General features: G+C 41.9%; 2 protein-coding genes across 2 annotated transcripts in view; one reads left to right on the top strand and one right to left on the bottom strand.

Annotated features, from left to right (window-relative positions):
* The window catches only part of kctd6a (potassium channel tetramerization domain containing 6a), a 22,126-nt gene extending 15,789 nt beyond the window's left edge, over window positions 1–6,337 (bottom strand). The window contains exon 1 of the mRNA XM_075461941.1: window positions 6,241–6,337. The gene's annotated coding sequence lies outside the window, so the exon portion shown is untranslated. The remainder of the gene's footprint in view (window positions 1–6,240) is intronic.
* Window positions 6,338–8,592: 2,255 nt separating this feature from the next.
* LOC142376628 (uncharacterized) lies at window positions 8,593–15,486 on the top strand. The gene is made up of 5 exons (XM_075460050.1): window positions 8,593–9,445; window positions 10,760–10,921; window positions 12,274–12,452; window positions 12,919–13,159; window positions 14,404–15,486. The coding sequence occupies exons 1-5, from the start codon at window positions 8,864–8,866 to the stop codon at window positions 14,878–14,880; spliced, it is 1,641 nt and encodes a 546-aa protein (XP_075316165.1). The 5' UTR covers window positions 8,593–8,863; the 3' UTR covers window positions 14,881–15,486.
* Window positions 15,487–17,633: the final 2,147 nt, after the last annotated feature.

Below are 17,633 nucleotides of genomic sequence, written 5' to 3'. Positions count from 1 at the left end.
TACTACTTACTGCATACTACTTACTGCATACTACTTACTGCATACTGCATACTACATACTGCATACTACATACTTCCATACTGCATACTGCATACTGCATACTACATACTGCATACTACATACTGCATACTACTTACTGCATACTGCATACTACATACTACTTACTGCATACTGCATACTGCATACTACATACTGCATACTACTTACTGCATACTGCATACTGCATACTACTTACTGCATATTACATATTACATACTGCATACTACATACTACATTCTGCATACTACATACTGCATACTGCATACTTCATACTTCATACTGCATACTACATACTGCATACTACATACTTCATACTGCATACTACATACTTCATACTGCATACTACATACTGCATACTGCATACTTCATACTGCATACTGCATACTGCATACTACATACTTCATACTGCATACTACATACTTCATACTGCATACTACATACTACATTCTGCATACTACATACTGCATACTGCATACTTCATACTGCATACTTCATACTACATACTACATTCTGCATACTACATACTGCATACTGCATACTTCATACTGCATACTTCATACTGCATACTGCATACTACATACTACATACTGCATACTACATACTACATACCGCATACTACATACTGCATACTGCATACTTCATACCGCATACTCCATACTGCATACTTCATACTGCATACTACATACTACATACTACATACTGCATACTACATACTGCATACTGCATACTACATACTACATACTTCATACTGCATACTACATACTGCATACTGTCTGTCTGCGTCTGGAACTGTATGTAAGCTGCCATTTTGATCAGGACTCCCTGGCAGAAGAGACTCTTAGTCTCAATGGGACAATCCTGGCTAAATAAAGGAAAAATAAAATAAAAAACACTGCATACTACATACTACATACTGCATACTACATACTGCATACTTCATACTGCATACTGCATACTGCATACTGCATACTACATACTTCATACTTCATACTACATACTGTATACTACATACTACATACTACATACTGCATACTACATACTGCATACTCATCGATCAGACAGTATGCAGAGCGTTTACCCACAATGCATTTCGCTCCTGCCCGAGCCGAAATCAGCCGGCCTGAAGCTGATTTCTCTTAAGCTCTAAACTCTGTAAACTTTAGCAACATTTGAAACATTTTCAGGTGAGAAAGTAGTCGTTTAGATCCCCAACGTGTTGAAAACCTGACAAAATACCGGCTGTTTACCATTTTGTTCCCACGAATTCGGCGCTACTAAAGCTAGCCGCAGTGAGCAACGCACTTCCTGTTATTTTCACAAAATAAAATACCCGTTGCCTTTTATCATAGGGAAAGCCATTACCATACAATTGGTGCTTTTGTTTTGAAAACAGGAAGTGAACCTACCCTCGTTGTAGCTAGCTTGAAACTGCCGTTTTGACAGGAAATGACGATCGGCGACGTCACGTTACGTTGCATCTTGGGTAGTTTGAGTATGAGTAGTAACCTCATGATGCATACCCAACATTTAGGAGAATCTAGTATGCATCCGGGAACTTCTGCTTACTCAAACTCGCATACTAACTCAGAAAGTTAGTAGGAGTAGTAGGAGTAGTATGCGGTTTGGAACACAGCCATAATATAATCCCTCCAGGGGCCTCACCACTAAGAACAACATGGCAGCACATGGGGAAAGGTTTGTTCCCAGCAAAGGCCCAGTCTCTGCTGCTGTTTGGACCTGGTTTGGTTCTCCAGTGTCAGACCTGGAACAAACCCAGCTTGTTCAAAGGTTATCGCAGCTAACGGTAGCAGCACCGCTAATTTATTTCAGCATCCAGCCCAGGGAGAGAAATGTGGCTCACTACCAGATGCTAAAGACAGCCACCCGCACAAACACCCGCTACAAAGCAGCTAACGTTAGCGGGATCATTTTTTAATGTATTGTAGTTGGTCGTCGTCTGTTGGTCCCTTCAGTTAGACTGGAGGTTCAAACTCTGGTCTTCTATCATCATATGAGTGGGGAAAGTAGAGTCGAGAGACAAGAGGAGCCAAAAATAATCTTCTGTAGACAGCAAAGTGCAAGCAGGGTGCACTTATTTTAGCCAACATGGTAATACAGGCCAAACATGCAGCAAGACTTTAATCCAGTTTCACCTTTATGATCCAACACCAGAATCTATCAGAGTATTCCTCCATCCTTCCTGCAGTTATAAAAACAGCAGCTTGGGCTGCTTGCCTTCCAGTTGTGTCCGTTCTACTGTCTTACGTTTCATTACTGCAGCCCTCGTGTGTCAACTTTCCTCAAATTTATGAACATGTAGTCGGCCTTTCGTTAAAGGTCATCTGGAAAATGTGACAGTCCCCATCACATTTTCTGTTTAATTGCATGGATCGACAGCTCTGAGTTGGGACGTTACTTAAAGGGCAAACCGCAGAAATATAAATGCAGCCGTTTCTGGAGCCCCTTTCCTCTAAATCAGAGATACTCACTGAGCGGCTCCTCAAGCTTTAACTGGCGGCTCGCACTCGCATAGTAGCTTATAACAATATGCTAACAATAATAATACTTTTTTTCAAATAACACACAGCGAATACTGCACAGTATTAAGTATTTTTATTAAGTTTGCATTTTTGTAGTATTAAGTATTTTTATTAAGTTTGTGTTTTTGTAGTATTAAGTATTCTTATTAAGTATTAATTAAGGCTTAATGGTGTTTCCTAAAAGGGGAACTGTTAAACCTGGCAACGCAGCCCGCTTAAACCACCGTCACACTTGACCGCAGAGCACGCTAGCTCCTTTAGCCAGTGCACGCTAGCTCATTTAGTCAGAGCACGCTAGCTCCTTTAGCCAGAGCACGCTAGCTCCTTTAGCCAGCGCACGCTAGCTCCTTTAGCCAGAGCACGCTAGCTCCTTTAGCCAGCGCACGCTAGCTCCTTTAGCCAGAGCACGCTAGCTCCTTTAGCCAGCGCACGCTAGCTCCTTTAGCCAGAGCACACAAGCTCCTTTAGCAGAGTATGCTAGCTCCTTTAGGCAGAGCACGCTAGATCCTTTAGCCAGCGCACGCTAGCTCCTTTAGCCAGAGCACGCTAGCTCCTTTAGCCAGAGCACGCTAGCTCCTTTAGCCAGAGCACGCTAGCTCCTTTAGCCAGCGCGAGATGCAGGCACAATGGATCGGTTTTTAAGTAATTAAAAAAAGGGCAAAAACCAGCACAGAAACCATGCTCATCCTGAATGTCTCACTATGATTACAACAACAAACTACAAATACAACATGAAGAAAGTCGAACACATGCACACCAGCTGCCGCTCATCCCAGTCTTAAAGGGGAACTCCGGGGCATTTGAAGCGTATTTCCATTGCTAGAGGTTGTCAAATACTGCTAGTAGGACACAGAGAGATGCGTATCTGTGCTCCCTGTTTGGAGATCGCTCTGTTCGCACAGCCTGTCATGCGAGGCTAATACGTGGTGGCTAAGGGGCAAGCGCTAACCCTTCCACGTAAAACAACAACTTGCACACTGCAGAAACGTCACACCACTTTATAAACCATCCGACAATAAAGTCACAAGCCTTACCATCAAAACCATATGCATGGTTCTCACATTACTGGCATGGGGACGTTACAAAACAACTTTATAAACAGCATGTCACTCGCCGGCTGGTTGTAGGCTCGCGCATGTGAAAGCCCAAAAGAGTCGATGGAGAATAATCCCATATACAAAACAATTATATTCTCTAGAAAAACTGCGTTCAAGTATTTAAAACATTACAACAATACATGCCCAGTAATATTCTTGTAATGTTTTAAATACTTGAACGCAGTTTTTCTAGAGAAGATAATTGTTTTGTATATGGGATTATTCTCCATCGACTCTTTTGGGCTTTCACATGCGCGAGCCTACAACCAGCCGGTGAGTGACATGCTGTTTATAAAGTTGTTTTGTAACGTCCCCATGCCAGTAATGTGAGAACCATGCATATGGTTTTGATGGTAAGGCTTGTGACTTTATTGTCGGATGGTTTATAAAGTGGTGTGACGTTTCTGCAGTGTGCAAGTTGTTGTTTTACGTGGAAGGGTTAGCGCTTGCCCCTTAGCCACCACGTATTAGCCTCGCATGACATGCTGTGCGGACAGCGCGATCTCCACACAGGGAGCGCAAATACGCATCTCTCTGTGTCCTACTGGCAGTATTTGACAACCCCTAGCAATGGAAACACGCTTCAAATGCCCCGGAGTTCCCCTTTAAGGTAAATGTGGTCTGAATAGAAAATGTATTGGCTGTGTTGTTTCTTTTTTTGTGGGATGTTTTATATGTAGAAATGCATATTTGCAAAAAGGGGACGTTAGTATGTTGTGGTAAAAGTGGCTCTTCCCTTGATTTTGCTGCCAATATGGCTCTTGTGAAAAAAATTGTGAGTATTACTGCTCTACGGTATGCCGTTGATAAGAAAGGGGGGGGAAGATTACAGATGCAGACTCCATGCATGAATAATTCTATCCATATTTGAGCAGTCTAACTATTGTAGTTTCCATACAGGACCTAGTTTTGGGTGATCAGAATGCAAAAAATGCAGTAAAATGGCCCTGTTCTGCATTTTCACAAATCAGAAAAAGGTTTCACAAATCCCAAACAAGGTTTTAATAAATCTACAGCCTCTTCAGAATAATTCTATCCAGATTTGAGCAGTCTAACTAATGTAGTTTCCATACAGGACCCAGTTTTGGGCGATCAAAATGCAAAAAATGCAATGAAATGGCCCTTTACGCCCATCCCTTTAATTCGCGAATCGGAGGCTGGCGAATCGGATGCCATAGGCACATTCACTTTCCTCTTCCTAGGCAACGCTGCCACAGTTTGAAAACATAATTGTCCCTCATTTATAATTATATGACTTTTTACAACATTTACACAATAGCACGTTAGTAAAAACACACCATTTGGATGTGTTCTCTTGTGTTCAAAGAGAAAAAAATCTATTTCCTAGCAGTCGTTATTCCCAGGATCAAACTGTGCTGAGACAGCTCTGAGATACAGTTAAAATGACAACGAACACATTTCCCTGTCTTATAGTATTTGACCACCAGGGGGGGTTGTGTGCTCATGAAACTGAATGAACCCTTTTACAAACCAAGTGGCTGGAAGGCTTCAGGGCTTTATGAAGCTTCACTTCACCATCACTGCTGATAAAGTGCAACCTAAGAGGGAAAGAAGCTAGAAGAACTCAAGATATAACTACACTGTTATTCTTACATTCTGAAATAGTCTTAATTGTACGTAAATATTAACAAAAATACATCAAATTAAATCTAATACCTGAGAATAGTAAGGCCTGCCCTTGTTGTTCACTCAGAGGGTGAAAAACATTTAAATTAAATCTGAATAACATCTTTCTGACATCAGGTGGAGCTTTTTAATGCCTGATGGCGTCTGAATGGCCTTTTAAACACACCAAAAGTTGTGTAAACTTGTGTTTCCTCTGGGATTTGATGCTGTAAAATAAGGATTTAAAATAATTTTCTAATTAATTTCGCACGGATGCACATTGAATAAGAAAAGTAAAATAAATGCAGACAATTTGGAATTTAAAATCAAAGTAAACTTCACGATAGTAACGCGTTAACATGTGAAAACATGTACAGAAATATAATCAGTGGCTTATTGGCGGAGTTAAAGCTCAGATTTTCTCCTTAATGAACTGAAAAGCACAACAAAATTATACTTTCTGTGGATTTTGTGCTCGGAATATTCAAATATATCACATTTTCTGACATTTGCACATTTAACAGATGGAACATAAATTATGTTTATCTGCTTTATTAGCAGGAAAACCGAATCTATTTAACATTACATTCACTTTATTTGTTTCTCTTTATATTATTTTATGTATTTTTAATGCTTCTTCCACTCCCTGCTGCAATGCTTTTATTTTATGTAAAGCACTTTGAACTGTTTGTACATGAAATGTGCTATATAAATAAATTTGATTTGATTTGATTTGACTTCTTCTAGCTAAATTATCATTAAAAAGTAGCTGTTTGGTGTATTTCTCCTCCATTACTGGCCGCAGCATCACTCAGAGCCGTTAAGCTAACCGATGATGCTAACCTGCTAGCTGCTAGCATCTTTTAAAAAGAAAAGTAGTCATAAAACTTTCACTTTTACCGGCTGAATTTAATCATAAAAAGTCTTTGTAATCTTACCAATGACGGCTCCATCACGACTAACCGCTGCTTTAATGCGGCCGGAGGCTGGAGCTGCTAGCTAACCGTCACTTTAGATTCCACACAGACGAGAAAAGAGGCACTTCCGGTAAGACTTGTCAAAATAAAACCCTAAAAAATAAAGTAGTAAATATAAAAAGGATACAAAGGATTTCATTATGTTGTGGGTCATTTGGAAGCTGGAGGATGGGCACAACATTCTAACTGAATACTAAAGAAAAAGCGTGTTTTATCTTCATTTTGGGACTTCAACTGTAAACATAAGAAGCACAAAAGCCACAACAAAAATGTAAATGTACTTTATTTCTTTAGAAGAAGTAAAAACAAATAAAAACAATAAAAGCAAAAAATATATAACAAAAAAATAAAAGATCTTTAGAATATGATGGAAAGTATATATATATATATATATATATATATATATATATATATATATATATATATATATATATATATATATATATATATTTATATATATATAAAACAAAATCCATTAAGATAAAAGTGTCATCATACTGCTGGGTATTAAAGCCATCCTAAATAAGTAGGTTTTTAGCCCAGATGTGAAGAGGCCCGGGTCAGAAATAAGACGCAGCTGGACGGGGGGCTTATTCCAGAGCCTGGGGGCAGCTTTGGGAAAAGGCTCGCTCACCCCAGGGTTTGTATTCTGACCTGGGCACTTCCAGCAGAAACTGATCTGTTGACCTCAGAGCTCTACCAGGACCGTTAAAAGCTCAGATAAATACGACGGGGCGAGGCCGTTAAGAGCTTTAAAAACACACATTAAGAGTTTAAAATCAGTTCTGTAAAGGACAGGAAGCCGATGGAGGGAGTTCAGAACAGGAGTGATGGGAACTTATTTCTTTCCTGCTCACCTTAAACAGCACTGATGTCGGGAATTTCCTTAAAAGTAATTCAAACAGAATCTTGTAACTTGAATAGTGTAATATTTACTGAAACTGGCATAATATGACAGTAATCCAACACCTGGCAAATATTATTACTAAATATATTTTTATTCTTTATACATATTTTTATAATTTTTTTATACATATTTAATTCTTTTTTATGCCTTATAATTTTTCTCACCGACAGCACCACTGCAATTTTGTTATGCTCCAGAAATATAACGACAGTTAAAAATCTTGAATCTTGAAACTCGTGGAGGTGTTTTATATTGTAGTATTATAAGGATGAAAAACAACATGCAGCTTTTTAAATTATACATATAATACAAAATGATGTTATTTAACATTCTGGGTCTGTAAAACATACACATGGTGGATGAAGTGTGCAGGTGGTATCCTTAATGCCAGAGTATCTTTAAGAGAAGGAATGGAAAGGAAGGGGTAAAAGATTGACTGTCCCAACTTTTTGTGGTGTGCTGCAGGTCTGCATCACAAACAATGGATATTTATTAATAAATCTAATTAATCTGACTAAACAAAGAATGAAACATGTTGGGTTCATACCATTCAAACCTTTTCGGAGTTATTTTTGTTTCCTGTAGACATTTGTTTCAACAATGTGCTGATTTTATTTTGATTTAACTTTCTTTTTCTTTATTGGTCTCATATATTTTCCAGAAATAAATTTTGAATTGTTCCAAATTTATTTGATTTGAGATATTCTTATATTTCATTCTAAAATAATTTATTCTAAATAATTTTATACTTATTCTAAATTATTTTAGAATAATTTATTATTCTAAATTTAGAATTTACAATGTGCTGTAAAGTTAAATTAAAATAAAATCAGCACATTGTTGAAACAATTCTAATTTATTCTTTTTTTAAATTATTTTCGCTAAAATATCTCAAACGTGTGATTTTTAACCCTTTAACGCCTATTGTCGCATATATGCTACAAACCGTTTGACTCAATCAACCAGCTGAGATAGCATGTTTATTCCCCCAATGCCGGTTAGTCCATATTCACTACGGACCTAGGAACCTTTATATAAATAAATATGTAAAAAAAAAAGGGTGAATAAAAAAACATTGTTTTTTCACTGTTATATTACTGTGTTGTTGATATCTTGAACTAAATTAATCAGGAAAGCCCACAGCTGCAAATATGCAACATGGCCTAAAATGATCAAAAATAGCCCAATTCCAAAAATATTGCTTTATTCCCACCCAAAAAGATGCAAGAAGAGCCTAAATGATTTTTTTCAATGATTATTCACATGCTTGGGTGCTACAAGGTTAAAGGGTTTTAATAGGTGTATATGACTGTAGTACTCCACTCCCACCAGCTGGGGGCGCCAGCACCGATCTGTACTGTGGTAGAAACCGGAAGTTGTTTTGTTTATTCCACTCTACATCCGGCTGACTGCAGCTCCTGCGTTCTCCAGCGGCTCTGCTGATATTCTGACTGGAAACACGTTGATTTTTAGCCGCTTCTTTTTGATTTGTTCCACAAACCGTTTGGCCTGGCTCGCTGAAAGCCTTTCGGGGGAAGTTTCATCCCGGTTTACGGGTCCAGAAGTCCCGGTTAAGGCTGGCGGGCTGCAGCTCGGACCGTTAGCCCGCTGCTCCCAGAACCGGAACCCTGGACTGAAGTTGGTGTTTGACTCGGACCCGGGGACTCTGCGCTCATCATGGCGAGTGAGAACGCGGGGGCCGGTGAGGAACCTGGAGCTGCGGCGGTGGAATCCAACGAGCACGACTACGCGCACACCGAGGACGGTAACGACGCACCGCATGCGGCGTCCTCCGCCGGGACACCGGCCGAACCCGAGCTGGGCGTCCCCGTGCAGCCCTCCGTCCCCCTGCCGATGGAGATACCCGAGCCGGCCGTGGGCGCGGAGGTGGACTGCCCCGGCGGGCACGAAGTGGAGGCCCGGCCCGGAGGAAGCCCCGCTTTGGACACTAATTACGCCATCACCGAGGCAACAACCGCCGCCGCGGTGCCGCGCGGAGGGCCGCGGCGTCCCAGGCGGCCGGAGGACACGAGCTGCTCCTGCTGCCAGCTGCTGTTCCAGAGGCACGGCCGCTCCTTCAACCGCAGGGCCGTGTACACCTTCACCACCGCGGACACCGTGCAGTGGGTGTTCCCGGAGTCCGCCGTGAACGAGAAGTCGTTCCTGTGCGAGACCTGCGCGCAGATCGTGCGGACCAAAGGAAAGCGCAAGCAGAGCGGGAAGAGGTCCCTGTGGCTGAAGCCGCCTGCGCCCAAAAAGGTGCGTGTGTGTGCGCGTGTGCGCGCCGTAAACTATCACCGTGTCGAGGTTTCACAGTGCAGGTGAGATCTGAAATGTTTCCCATCCCCGTTAAAGGAACAGGAAGGGGAACACATATGGGTTTGCACGCCGCCACCCCCCCCCCCTCACACCTCCAGCTGACTAACCAGGTTGTCTGTAAATAACACGAAATGACGTCAGTCCTCAACTTAAAGACTTAAACCTAAGATATTTACTTGAGAACAGGACATTTATGTAGAAGCCTCGCTCCACTGTCTGTTTCCTTGAATGACTTGCTGCTATCAGTTGTGTGTTTTGCCTTTAAGTGATATTTTAGACTGGAACTACTACGCTGAGAAGACAATTCAACTTGGCAGAGTTTACAGATGACTTTGGTTCTGTCGACTCCGCCGTCTGGAAGAACTTTAACATGAAAATGGCCGAGTAAAAGTTCCGTACCCTTCTCCATGTTTGGTGGATCCGCCAATTACTTTCTTTTCCTGTTCCACAGCAGCAGACTTTTACAAAATAAAAGCCTGTGAGCAGCAGACTTTTACAAAATAAAAGCCTGTGAGCAGCAGACTTTTACAAAATAAAAGCCTGTGAGCAGCAGACTTTTACAAAATAAAAGCCTGTGAGCAGCAGACTTTTACAAAATAAAAGCCTGTGAGCAGCAGACTTTTACAAAATAAAAGCCTGTGAGCAACAGACTTTTACAAAATAAAATAAATAATAAAACAGGGGTGGTCAGTGGCGTAGTGGGCTGAGCAGGCGCCCCATGTACAGAGGCTATAGTCCTCGCTGCAGACGGCCCTCTGCTGCATGTCCTTCTGGACTTTCCTATCCATTAAAGGCACAAAAGCTGCCCCCCCCCCCCCCCTCCCCAATTTTTATTTTATTTTAAAAAATATATAAAAATAATAATAAAACCTAATAATAAAAATAATGCGCGATAAAATATTTATCAATGTTAAATAATTAACGAGTTAACTCGCCCAGCCCTAAAAAAAAATACTAAAAATAGTCACAAAAGAGAAACTGCTTCCGGTAGCTAAAAGAAGTCTGAAAATGTTTCGACAGTCACAGAGGAGCACTGATGAAGCTTCATCAAAAAGAACATTTTAAAGCCAAGAGAAGAGTTTCTGCTTCCCAAACCCAAACTGGGAGCTGGTTCACAGCCGAGCAGCATGAAGAACTCCATTAAATGTTCCTTAGAGAAATCTGAGTTTTAAAGTGTGACGTCTGTGCTACATTTCAGTCTCTGGTGTGAGATCCCTGGTTAGTTCTCGGTGTCTGAGTGTTTTCTGCTCTCAGGTGAAAGACAAGCAGGCGATGGGCCGCAGGATGGGCAAGAAGAGCAGGGCGGCGCTGCTGGTCAGCAAGTCCAGCTACAAGGCTGCTTTCCAGCTGCTCTGGTCGGCCAAAGGTGCCCGCAAGCCCATGATGGATTTCTTCAGCAAGCAGCTGAAGATGGAGGTGAGGACGGAGGACAAACTCCCTCTTTAAAGGGACAGTTCGCCTCTTTAAAGGGACAGTTCGCCTCTTCTGACATGAAGCTGTGTAACATCCCATATCAGCAGCATCATTTCTGAACATCTTCTTACCCCCTGCTGCGTCCTGTGAGCAGAGTTCCAGCCTCGTTTTGGTGTTGATGAAGGTAGTCCGGCTAGTTGGCTGGGGTTTAAAAAATAAAGCGTTTTGCTTCTCAGAACAATATGCGTTCAACAGAGTAATACATTTGCATCACAGAATGGTTCTCCAGGAAAAAGTCAGAGCTCACAATCTCTTGGCCCTATTTTCTCTCCCTTCGTACAGACGTTAAAAGACACTTTTTGCTTGAAATAAGCAAAAAAAATCTGCCAATGGAACTAGTGAAAATCGGCTTGTGAAGATTTCTTGAAATCAGATGTGATATTTAGGACTTTTGAGTTAAAAGTGATCTTGAAATTAGCTTAAAAACCTCTTCAAATGAAAAAAAAAAAGCTTGTTTCATGTGAAATATGACTCAAAACAACTTTTCTCAAACTCAAACTTCTTCATTTAACAAGATATTCCAGATGTATTAAAACAAGTCCCTGCATCTGGCTGAAATGGTATTTGTTAGGCAGTTGTGTCTCATATTAAGTGTAATGAGATACTAAGATTTAGATTTTTAGCCCTATTTTCTCTCCCTTCGTATCACTGCCTGCTGCCGCGCCTGTTACGGTGTTTGCTGCTCGGAAAGTTCCCGTTTCTGTCGGCAGGTCTTCGTTGTACTTCCTCCTTTTGACCTGTCGGCCTGAGCGTCGCTTCTGAAGAAGACGAGGGAGAGAAAAGCAGAGAGGACGGTGGGAGGATGAGAAAACGTTACGGTGAAGAGGCGGGAAAGAAAGGTGGCGTCGTGAGATGGAAGTAGAATAACAGAAGAAGCAAAAAAGTTCAAGTTGAGACTAAGTTTCTTCCCGGTTCAAATCTGAACTGTTGGCTTGATAACTGGTTAGCAACAGGTTAAAGGGACAGTTCGCCTCTTTTAACATAAAGCTGTTGAACGCATATTGTTCTGAGAAGCAAAAGGCTTTATTTTTTAAACCCCAGCCAACTAGCCGGACTACCTTCATCAACACCAAAACGAGGCTGGAACTCTGCTCACAGGACGCAGCAGGGGGTAAGAAGATGTTCAGAAATGATGCTGCTGATATGGGATGTTACACAGCTTCATGTCAGAAGAGGCGAACTGTCCCTTTAAAGAGGCGAACTGTCCCTTTAAAGGGGCGATCTGTCCCTTTAAGCTTTAGTCTCTGGCTGTTGGCTTTATTTTAAACTCCCGCTGTGTCCCGGCGGCGGTGCAGATGAAGGCGATGTCGCGGCAGTCCAACAGCCCCTTCCACCAGAAGGTGTCGGGCAGGAAGCCGCTGTCGTCCTTCCCCTGGCGGCGGTGCCTGAACTGGGCTCAGGAAAACGCTCCGCTGGTCACCACCTGCCTGCGCTCCATGTTCCCCGACGTCAACACGCTGTTCAAAAGCAGCCAGTAAGTGTGGATCCATCCCGCTGGGGAAGACAACTCCTGTTGTTGTTGTTGTTGTTGTTCTTCTTCTTGTTGTTCTTCTTGTTGTTGTTCTTCTTGTTGTTGTTGTTGTTGTTCTTCTTCTTGTTGTTCTTCTTGTTGTTCTTGTTTTTCTTGTTCTTGTTTTTCTTGTTGTTCTTCTTGTTCTTGTTTTTGTTGTTCTTGTTGTTCTTGTTGTTCTTGTTTTTCTTGTTGTTCTTCTTGTTCTTGTTTTTCTTGTTGTTCTTCTTGTTCTTGTTTTTGTTGTTGTTTTTCTTGTTCTTGTTTTTGTTGTTGTTTTTCTTGTTGTTCTTCTTGTTGTTGTTCTTGTTTTTCTTGTTTTTCTTGTTGTTCTTGTTGTTGTTGTTGTTGTTCTTCTCCTCCTAAAGCCGCCCAGACTTCCCTGTGATCTGCACATCTGGATCTGATGCACACCTGTTTGTTTTTGCAGCCAGCTGACGGAGGACCAGGCGGTCACGTTGCTGGAGCGCCGCACCGTGGTGGCGCTCTCCGTGCCGCTCTTCACCAGAAACATCTGGAGGAACAACTTCCTGCAGGCTGCTCTGGGGGCGGAGCTCCGGCTGCAGGGCTGCTCAGGCTCCGCCCTCGACACGCTCAACACGATGGGGCTGTGTCAGAACAAGGACACCGTCAGGCTGCTGCTGCACCGGCTGCGGAACGGCAAAGACGTGGTGAGTCTGAGGCATTAATCCGCCACAGAAAGTAGTTCCCAGATGATCAGCAGCTGCAGGGTTTTGGTGGAAACTTCCGTCTCTCATTCATTCACGTTTTCTTTCACAGTTGGTTCGTAACTAGTCAGAGCTGCAGCTGATATGTGGTTCAATTAAATAAAATGAATCATTTTTAAGGGAATAAATGGATCATTTTCGATGTAAAGGACAATAATACAGAATTAAACACAGGAGTAACAAAATAGTAAAGACAGAAATTAAATATATATATATATAGCTGCAAGCAGCGATGTAGATGAGATGTGGCCTAACGTCCTGTTTGAGCGTTGGCGCAGAGTTTGATTGGCTGCCACAGGCAAACGGAAGCGAAATGAAAAAATCCACACAACAACTTTTGTGCGGCTTGGTCTGAAGAGTCTATGTGCCAAGTCCCGTGGAAATCGGACAAAAGGCGTGGGCTGAAGTGCTTTTTGAAGGTTTTTTGATCAAATTCAAAATGGCGGAAAATCGAAGATGGCGTAGATGACGTCATGGGCTGCGATGACCTCGTCTGCATACAGGGATTCCATTGGTATGTCATTTGTGAAATTTGGACCAAGCATTTCTGTGACCTGAAATGCTTTTTGAAGGTTTTTGATAAAATTCAAAATGGTGGAAAATCTAGTCAAACTGAAAATGACGTCATAGTCGTAGTTGGACTCGCCATGATCCAAGGATTCCAACGATTTGTGAAATTTGGACCAAGGAGTCCAAAGTTCTGCAGCTGAATGCACTTTGAACTTTGACGTGTTGGTGGCGCTAGAGAGTAGACTTTTGGGGCATGAAAATTCTTGACTTTGGTTTTGGCACTTTGCTGAATGCGTGTGCCAAATTTCACAACTTTGTACCACAGCGTTCAGGGGCTGCCATGGAAACGGATCAATAATAAGAAAAGCTACAAACACAATGGCTGCTTCAGCTTTGCTGCTAGGACGCCAATAATCAATAAAGTTAAACTGAGATCCAAAGTAAATAAAAAGCAACATTAACACAAACTTAAATGAATGAAGTTTAAAATTAAAGCAGGAAAACGTGCTTTTTTTTACATTCTGTTTAATTATACATTTTACATATTATAATATAAACCTGCTAAGAAATTATTATTTAATTTGTGCTGGTTTATGAGATAAATTTAAAAAAAAAAGTTAAAAATGTGTTTTTCTTCTATTTGATTTAACTCTGATTTCTGTTCGTGTCGTCAACAGGACGGAGAACAAGGGATGATTAAACACGAGCAAATGAAAGAACAGATGGGAGAAGAGATGTTGGAGGAGGAGGAAGAAGAAGACGAGGAGGAGGAAGAAGCAGAAGAAGAAGAAGAGGAGGAGGAGGAAGAAGAGGAAGAAGAAGAAGAAGAAGAGGAAGAAGTAGAGGAGGAGGAGGAAGAGGAAATGGTGATGGCGATAGAGGAGGAAGTGGAACAGGAAGAAGTTCAGGATGGGGTTCAGGAGGAAGAGGAGGATGCAGCTGTGAATGAAAAAGAGGAGAAGAAGAGGAGGAGCAAGAAGGCGAAGAAGCAGAGGAAGCAGGAGAAGAGGAAGGAGAGGGGGAAGCGGAAGGCGAGGGAGCGGGAGGAGGAAGACGAGGGCTCGGAGCAGAAGAAGAGGAAGGTGGTGGTGGTGAGGCTCGGCCTGCTGAAGGGCCACTCGGAGGTGGGGCGATCCGACCTATCGGCTCCTTAGGACTCCACAGGCTCCGCCCCTGGACTCTGACCGGGAAAGGGTTACGCAGTGGCCCCCGCCCCTCTTCTGTGGCTCACAATGCATTCTGGGAATTGTAGGTCGTCAGTAACCGGAGGGAGTGCTTCTTTTTTTTTTTTTTAGGTCGGGAACTCAAAGCCGCTCCACGCCGGCTGGGACCCCGCTCAGCTGATCGATCACATGATCACTCTGGCTCCACGCTCCCCTGGTCCTGGTGTCACTCAAAGGGGCAAAAACAGTCCGAATAATCTGCCATTATTGTCTTAATTCGACATGAAACAAACCGAAGAGGGCAGCGAGGTGTTTAAAGGAGGTGAAAACAGACTGAACCTGGTTTACGTTAACCGGCTGATCGGACGCCATCTTGTTTTTTTTTGTTTTTTAAAGCTCTCGAAAATAAGTCGGACGTGTTTTCTTTAGCCGGTTTGAAGCGGATTAAACGGGACATTTGTGCTGGACGTAAAAGGGAAAACTACTCGACTGTCTGGGATTTTATGTCACATCTGGAAAACGGCTGGTTTAACCTTCCCAAACGTCCCCTCCATCTCAAGGAAAAGTCTAAACTTTTTTTTTAAAGCATGACAGGAAGTTTCTCTCCATTGTTTCTGTTTTATCTTTTCTGAACTCGTCTCCTCAGACCTGCAGGAGCCCGTCGGGGCGAACAGTTCCTGTTTCAGAGGTTTTACCCCTCAAACGGCCCAGCACTCTCACTGTGGGACTCCTGAGTGGTCGACTCGGCCTCTTCCTCCTCCCGTTTAGTCTCCGCGGAGCTTTTAATATTAACACGCACAGCAGGAGTGACTCGACATTTAAATTTCTAACCTTTTGAGCTCGTGAACGAGCAGTTTTGCTCTGAAATGCAACTAAAAACAGCTTCACAGCTCCGTCAAACTTTGATTTAACAGCCGCTCTCTTAAAGAAAAGCTACTTTTAATCAAAATATTTCATCCGATAACCGAGTTTCATCCCATAAAATCTCAATGAAACAAACATTTTCATCATTTTGCCCCTTTTTCTTAATATTTCTCATAACGTGGAGACAGTTGGTGTAAATCTCAGTGTGATGAACTGCTGTAGGTCAATTTAAATGAAATAAATCCGTGTGCTGACTGGACTCTGAACACTGTGACGTCTGAAGGGTTTCTGAGCAGAAAGTGGAAGCAGCTGGACTTTCAGGCTTCGTTTGCCTCGGTGAGCCCATCAGGGGAAATTTAATTTGCTCGTTTGAAGCGTACGTTGTGCCTCGCGTCTTCTCGTCAGACGCAGATTAAAAAAAAATGCGTCTCAGTGACTAAACCTGTCGAATAACCGTTAATAAACAGGCCGAATAATTTGGAGCTTTAACGTTGATATTAATTTGATTCACAGGAACAGGGTGTGAACATTTAAAAGAAAAAAAAAAGCCAAAACACCTAATTTCTCATTTATTTTGTGGTTTAATGTCACAGATTTACTAAAAACTTTGTAATTTGGTGCCTTTTTACAGTAAAAATAACCAAATCTTTGATTATTTTTACTGTAATCAGTTCCAGATTGTTTGGGATTTAAGGAGCTTTTTCTGTTTCTGATTCGGTTTTATTTGTTTTCTAGTGAAATGTTCTTATTTTATGTTTGACTTGATGAAGCTTGTGACATGTTTTCTGGCTTTTCTCGGATCTGATGGAGATCATTAAAGTTTTCCAATAAAAAAAATGTTCCAAGGTTTCACTCGCTGCTTCTGAAAATGTTACTTTGTGCATTTGTCCCGCTTTAAAGGGACAGTTCGCCTCTTCTGACATGAAGCTGTGTAACATCCCATATCAGCAGCATCATTTCTGAACATCTTCTTACCCCCTGCTGCGTCCTGTGAGCAGAGTTCCAGCCTCGTTTTGGTGCTGATGAAGGTAGTCCGGCTAGTTGGCTGGGGTTTAAAAAATAAAGCGTTTTGCTTCTCAGAACAATATGCGTTCAACAGAGTAATACATTTGCATCACAAAATGGTTCTCCAGGAAAAAGTCAGAGCTCACAATCTCTTGGCCCTATTTTCTCTCCCTGCGTATCACTGCCTGCTGTGATATGAGTGATGCAGCAGAAAGTGTTGTTCACATGGATTCAAATTTATCTCATTACACTTAATGAGACACAACTGCCTAACAAGCACCATTTCAGCCAGATACAGGGACTTTTAATACATCTGGAATATCTTGTTAAAAGAAAAAGTCATATTTCACATGAAACAAGCTTTTTTTTTTATTTGATATTTGAAGAGGTTTTTAAACTAATTTCAAGATCACTTTTAACTCAAAAGTCCTAAATATCACATTTTATTTAAAAAAATCTTGACAAGCCGATTTTCACTAGTTCCATTGGCAGATTTTTTGCTTTATTTCAAGCAAAAAGTGTCTTAACGTCTGTACGAAGGGAGAGAAAATAGGGCCAAGAGATTGTGAGGTCTGACTTTTTCCTGGAGAACCTTTTTGTGATGCAAATGTATTACTCTGTTGAACGCATATTGTTCTGAGAAGCAAAACGCTTTATTTTTTAAACCCCAGCCAACTAGCCGGACTACCTTCATCAACACCAAAACGAGGCTGGAACTCTGCTCACAGGACGCAGCAGGGGGTAAGAAGATGTTCAGAAATGATGCTGCTGATATGGGATGTTACACAGCTTCATGTCAAAAGAGGCGAACTGTCCCTTTACAGCAAACTGGATCCATTCATACGAGCAAAGAAAGGAAGGAAAGAGGAGGCACG

The sequence above is a fragment of the Odontesthes bonariensis genome, chromosome 3 (assembly GCF_027942865.1).
Source record: "Odontesthes bonariensis isolate fOdoBon6 chromosome 3, fOdoBon6.hap1, whole genome shotgun sequence".
Taxonomy (NCBI): domain Eukaryota; kingdom Metazoa; phylum Chordata; class Actinopteri; order Atheriniformes; family Atherinopsidae; genus Odontesthes; species Odontesthes bonariensis.
Note: the sequence above shows the minus strand (reverse complement) of the source record. Positions and strands in the feature narration are given on the sequence as shown.

Bases quoted from the DNA above. Each gene is read 5' to 3' on its own strand.
- LOC142376628 (XM_075460050.1), top strand. From the start codon at position 8,864: ATGGCGAGTGAGAACGCGGGGGCCGGTGAGGAACCTGGAGCTGCGGCG. The intron at 10,922-12,273 runs GTGAGGACGGAG...GCGGCGGTGCAG, and splicing joins GCAAGCAGCTGAAGATGGAG to ATGAAGGCGATGTCGCGGCA. The intron at 13,160-14,403 runs GTGAGTCTGAGG...TGTCGTCAACAG, and splicing joins TGCGGAACGGCAAAGACGTG to GACGGAGAACAAGGGATGAT.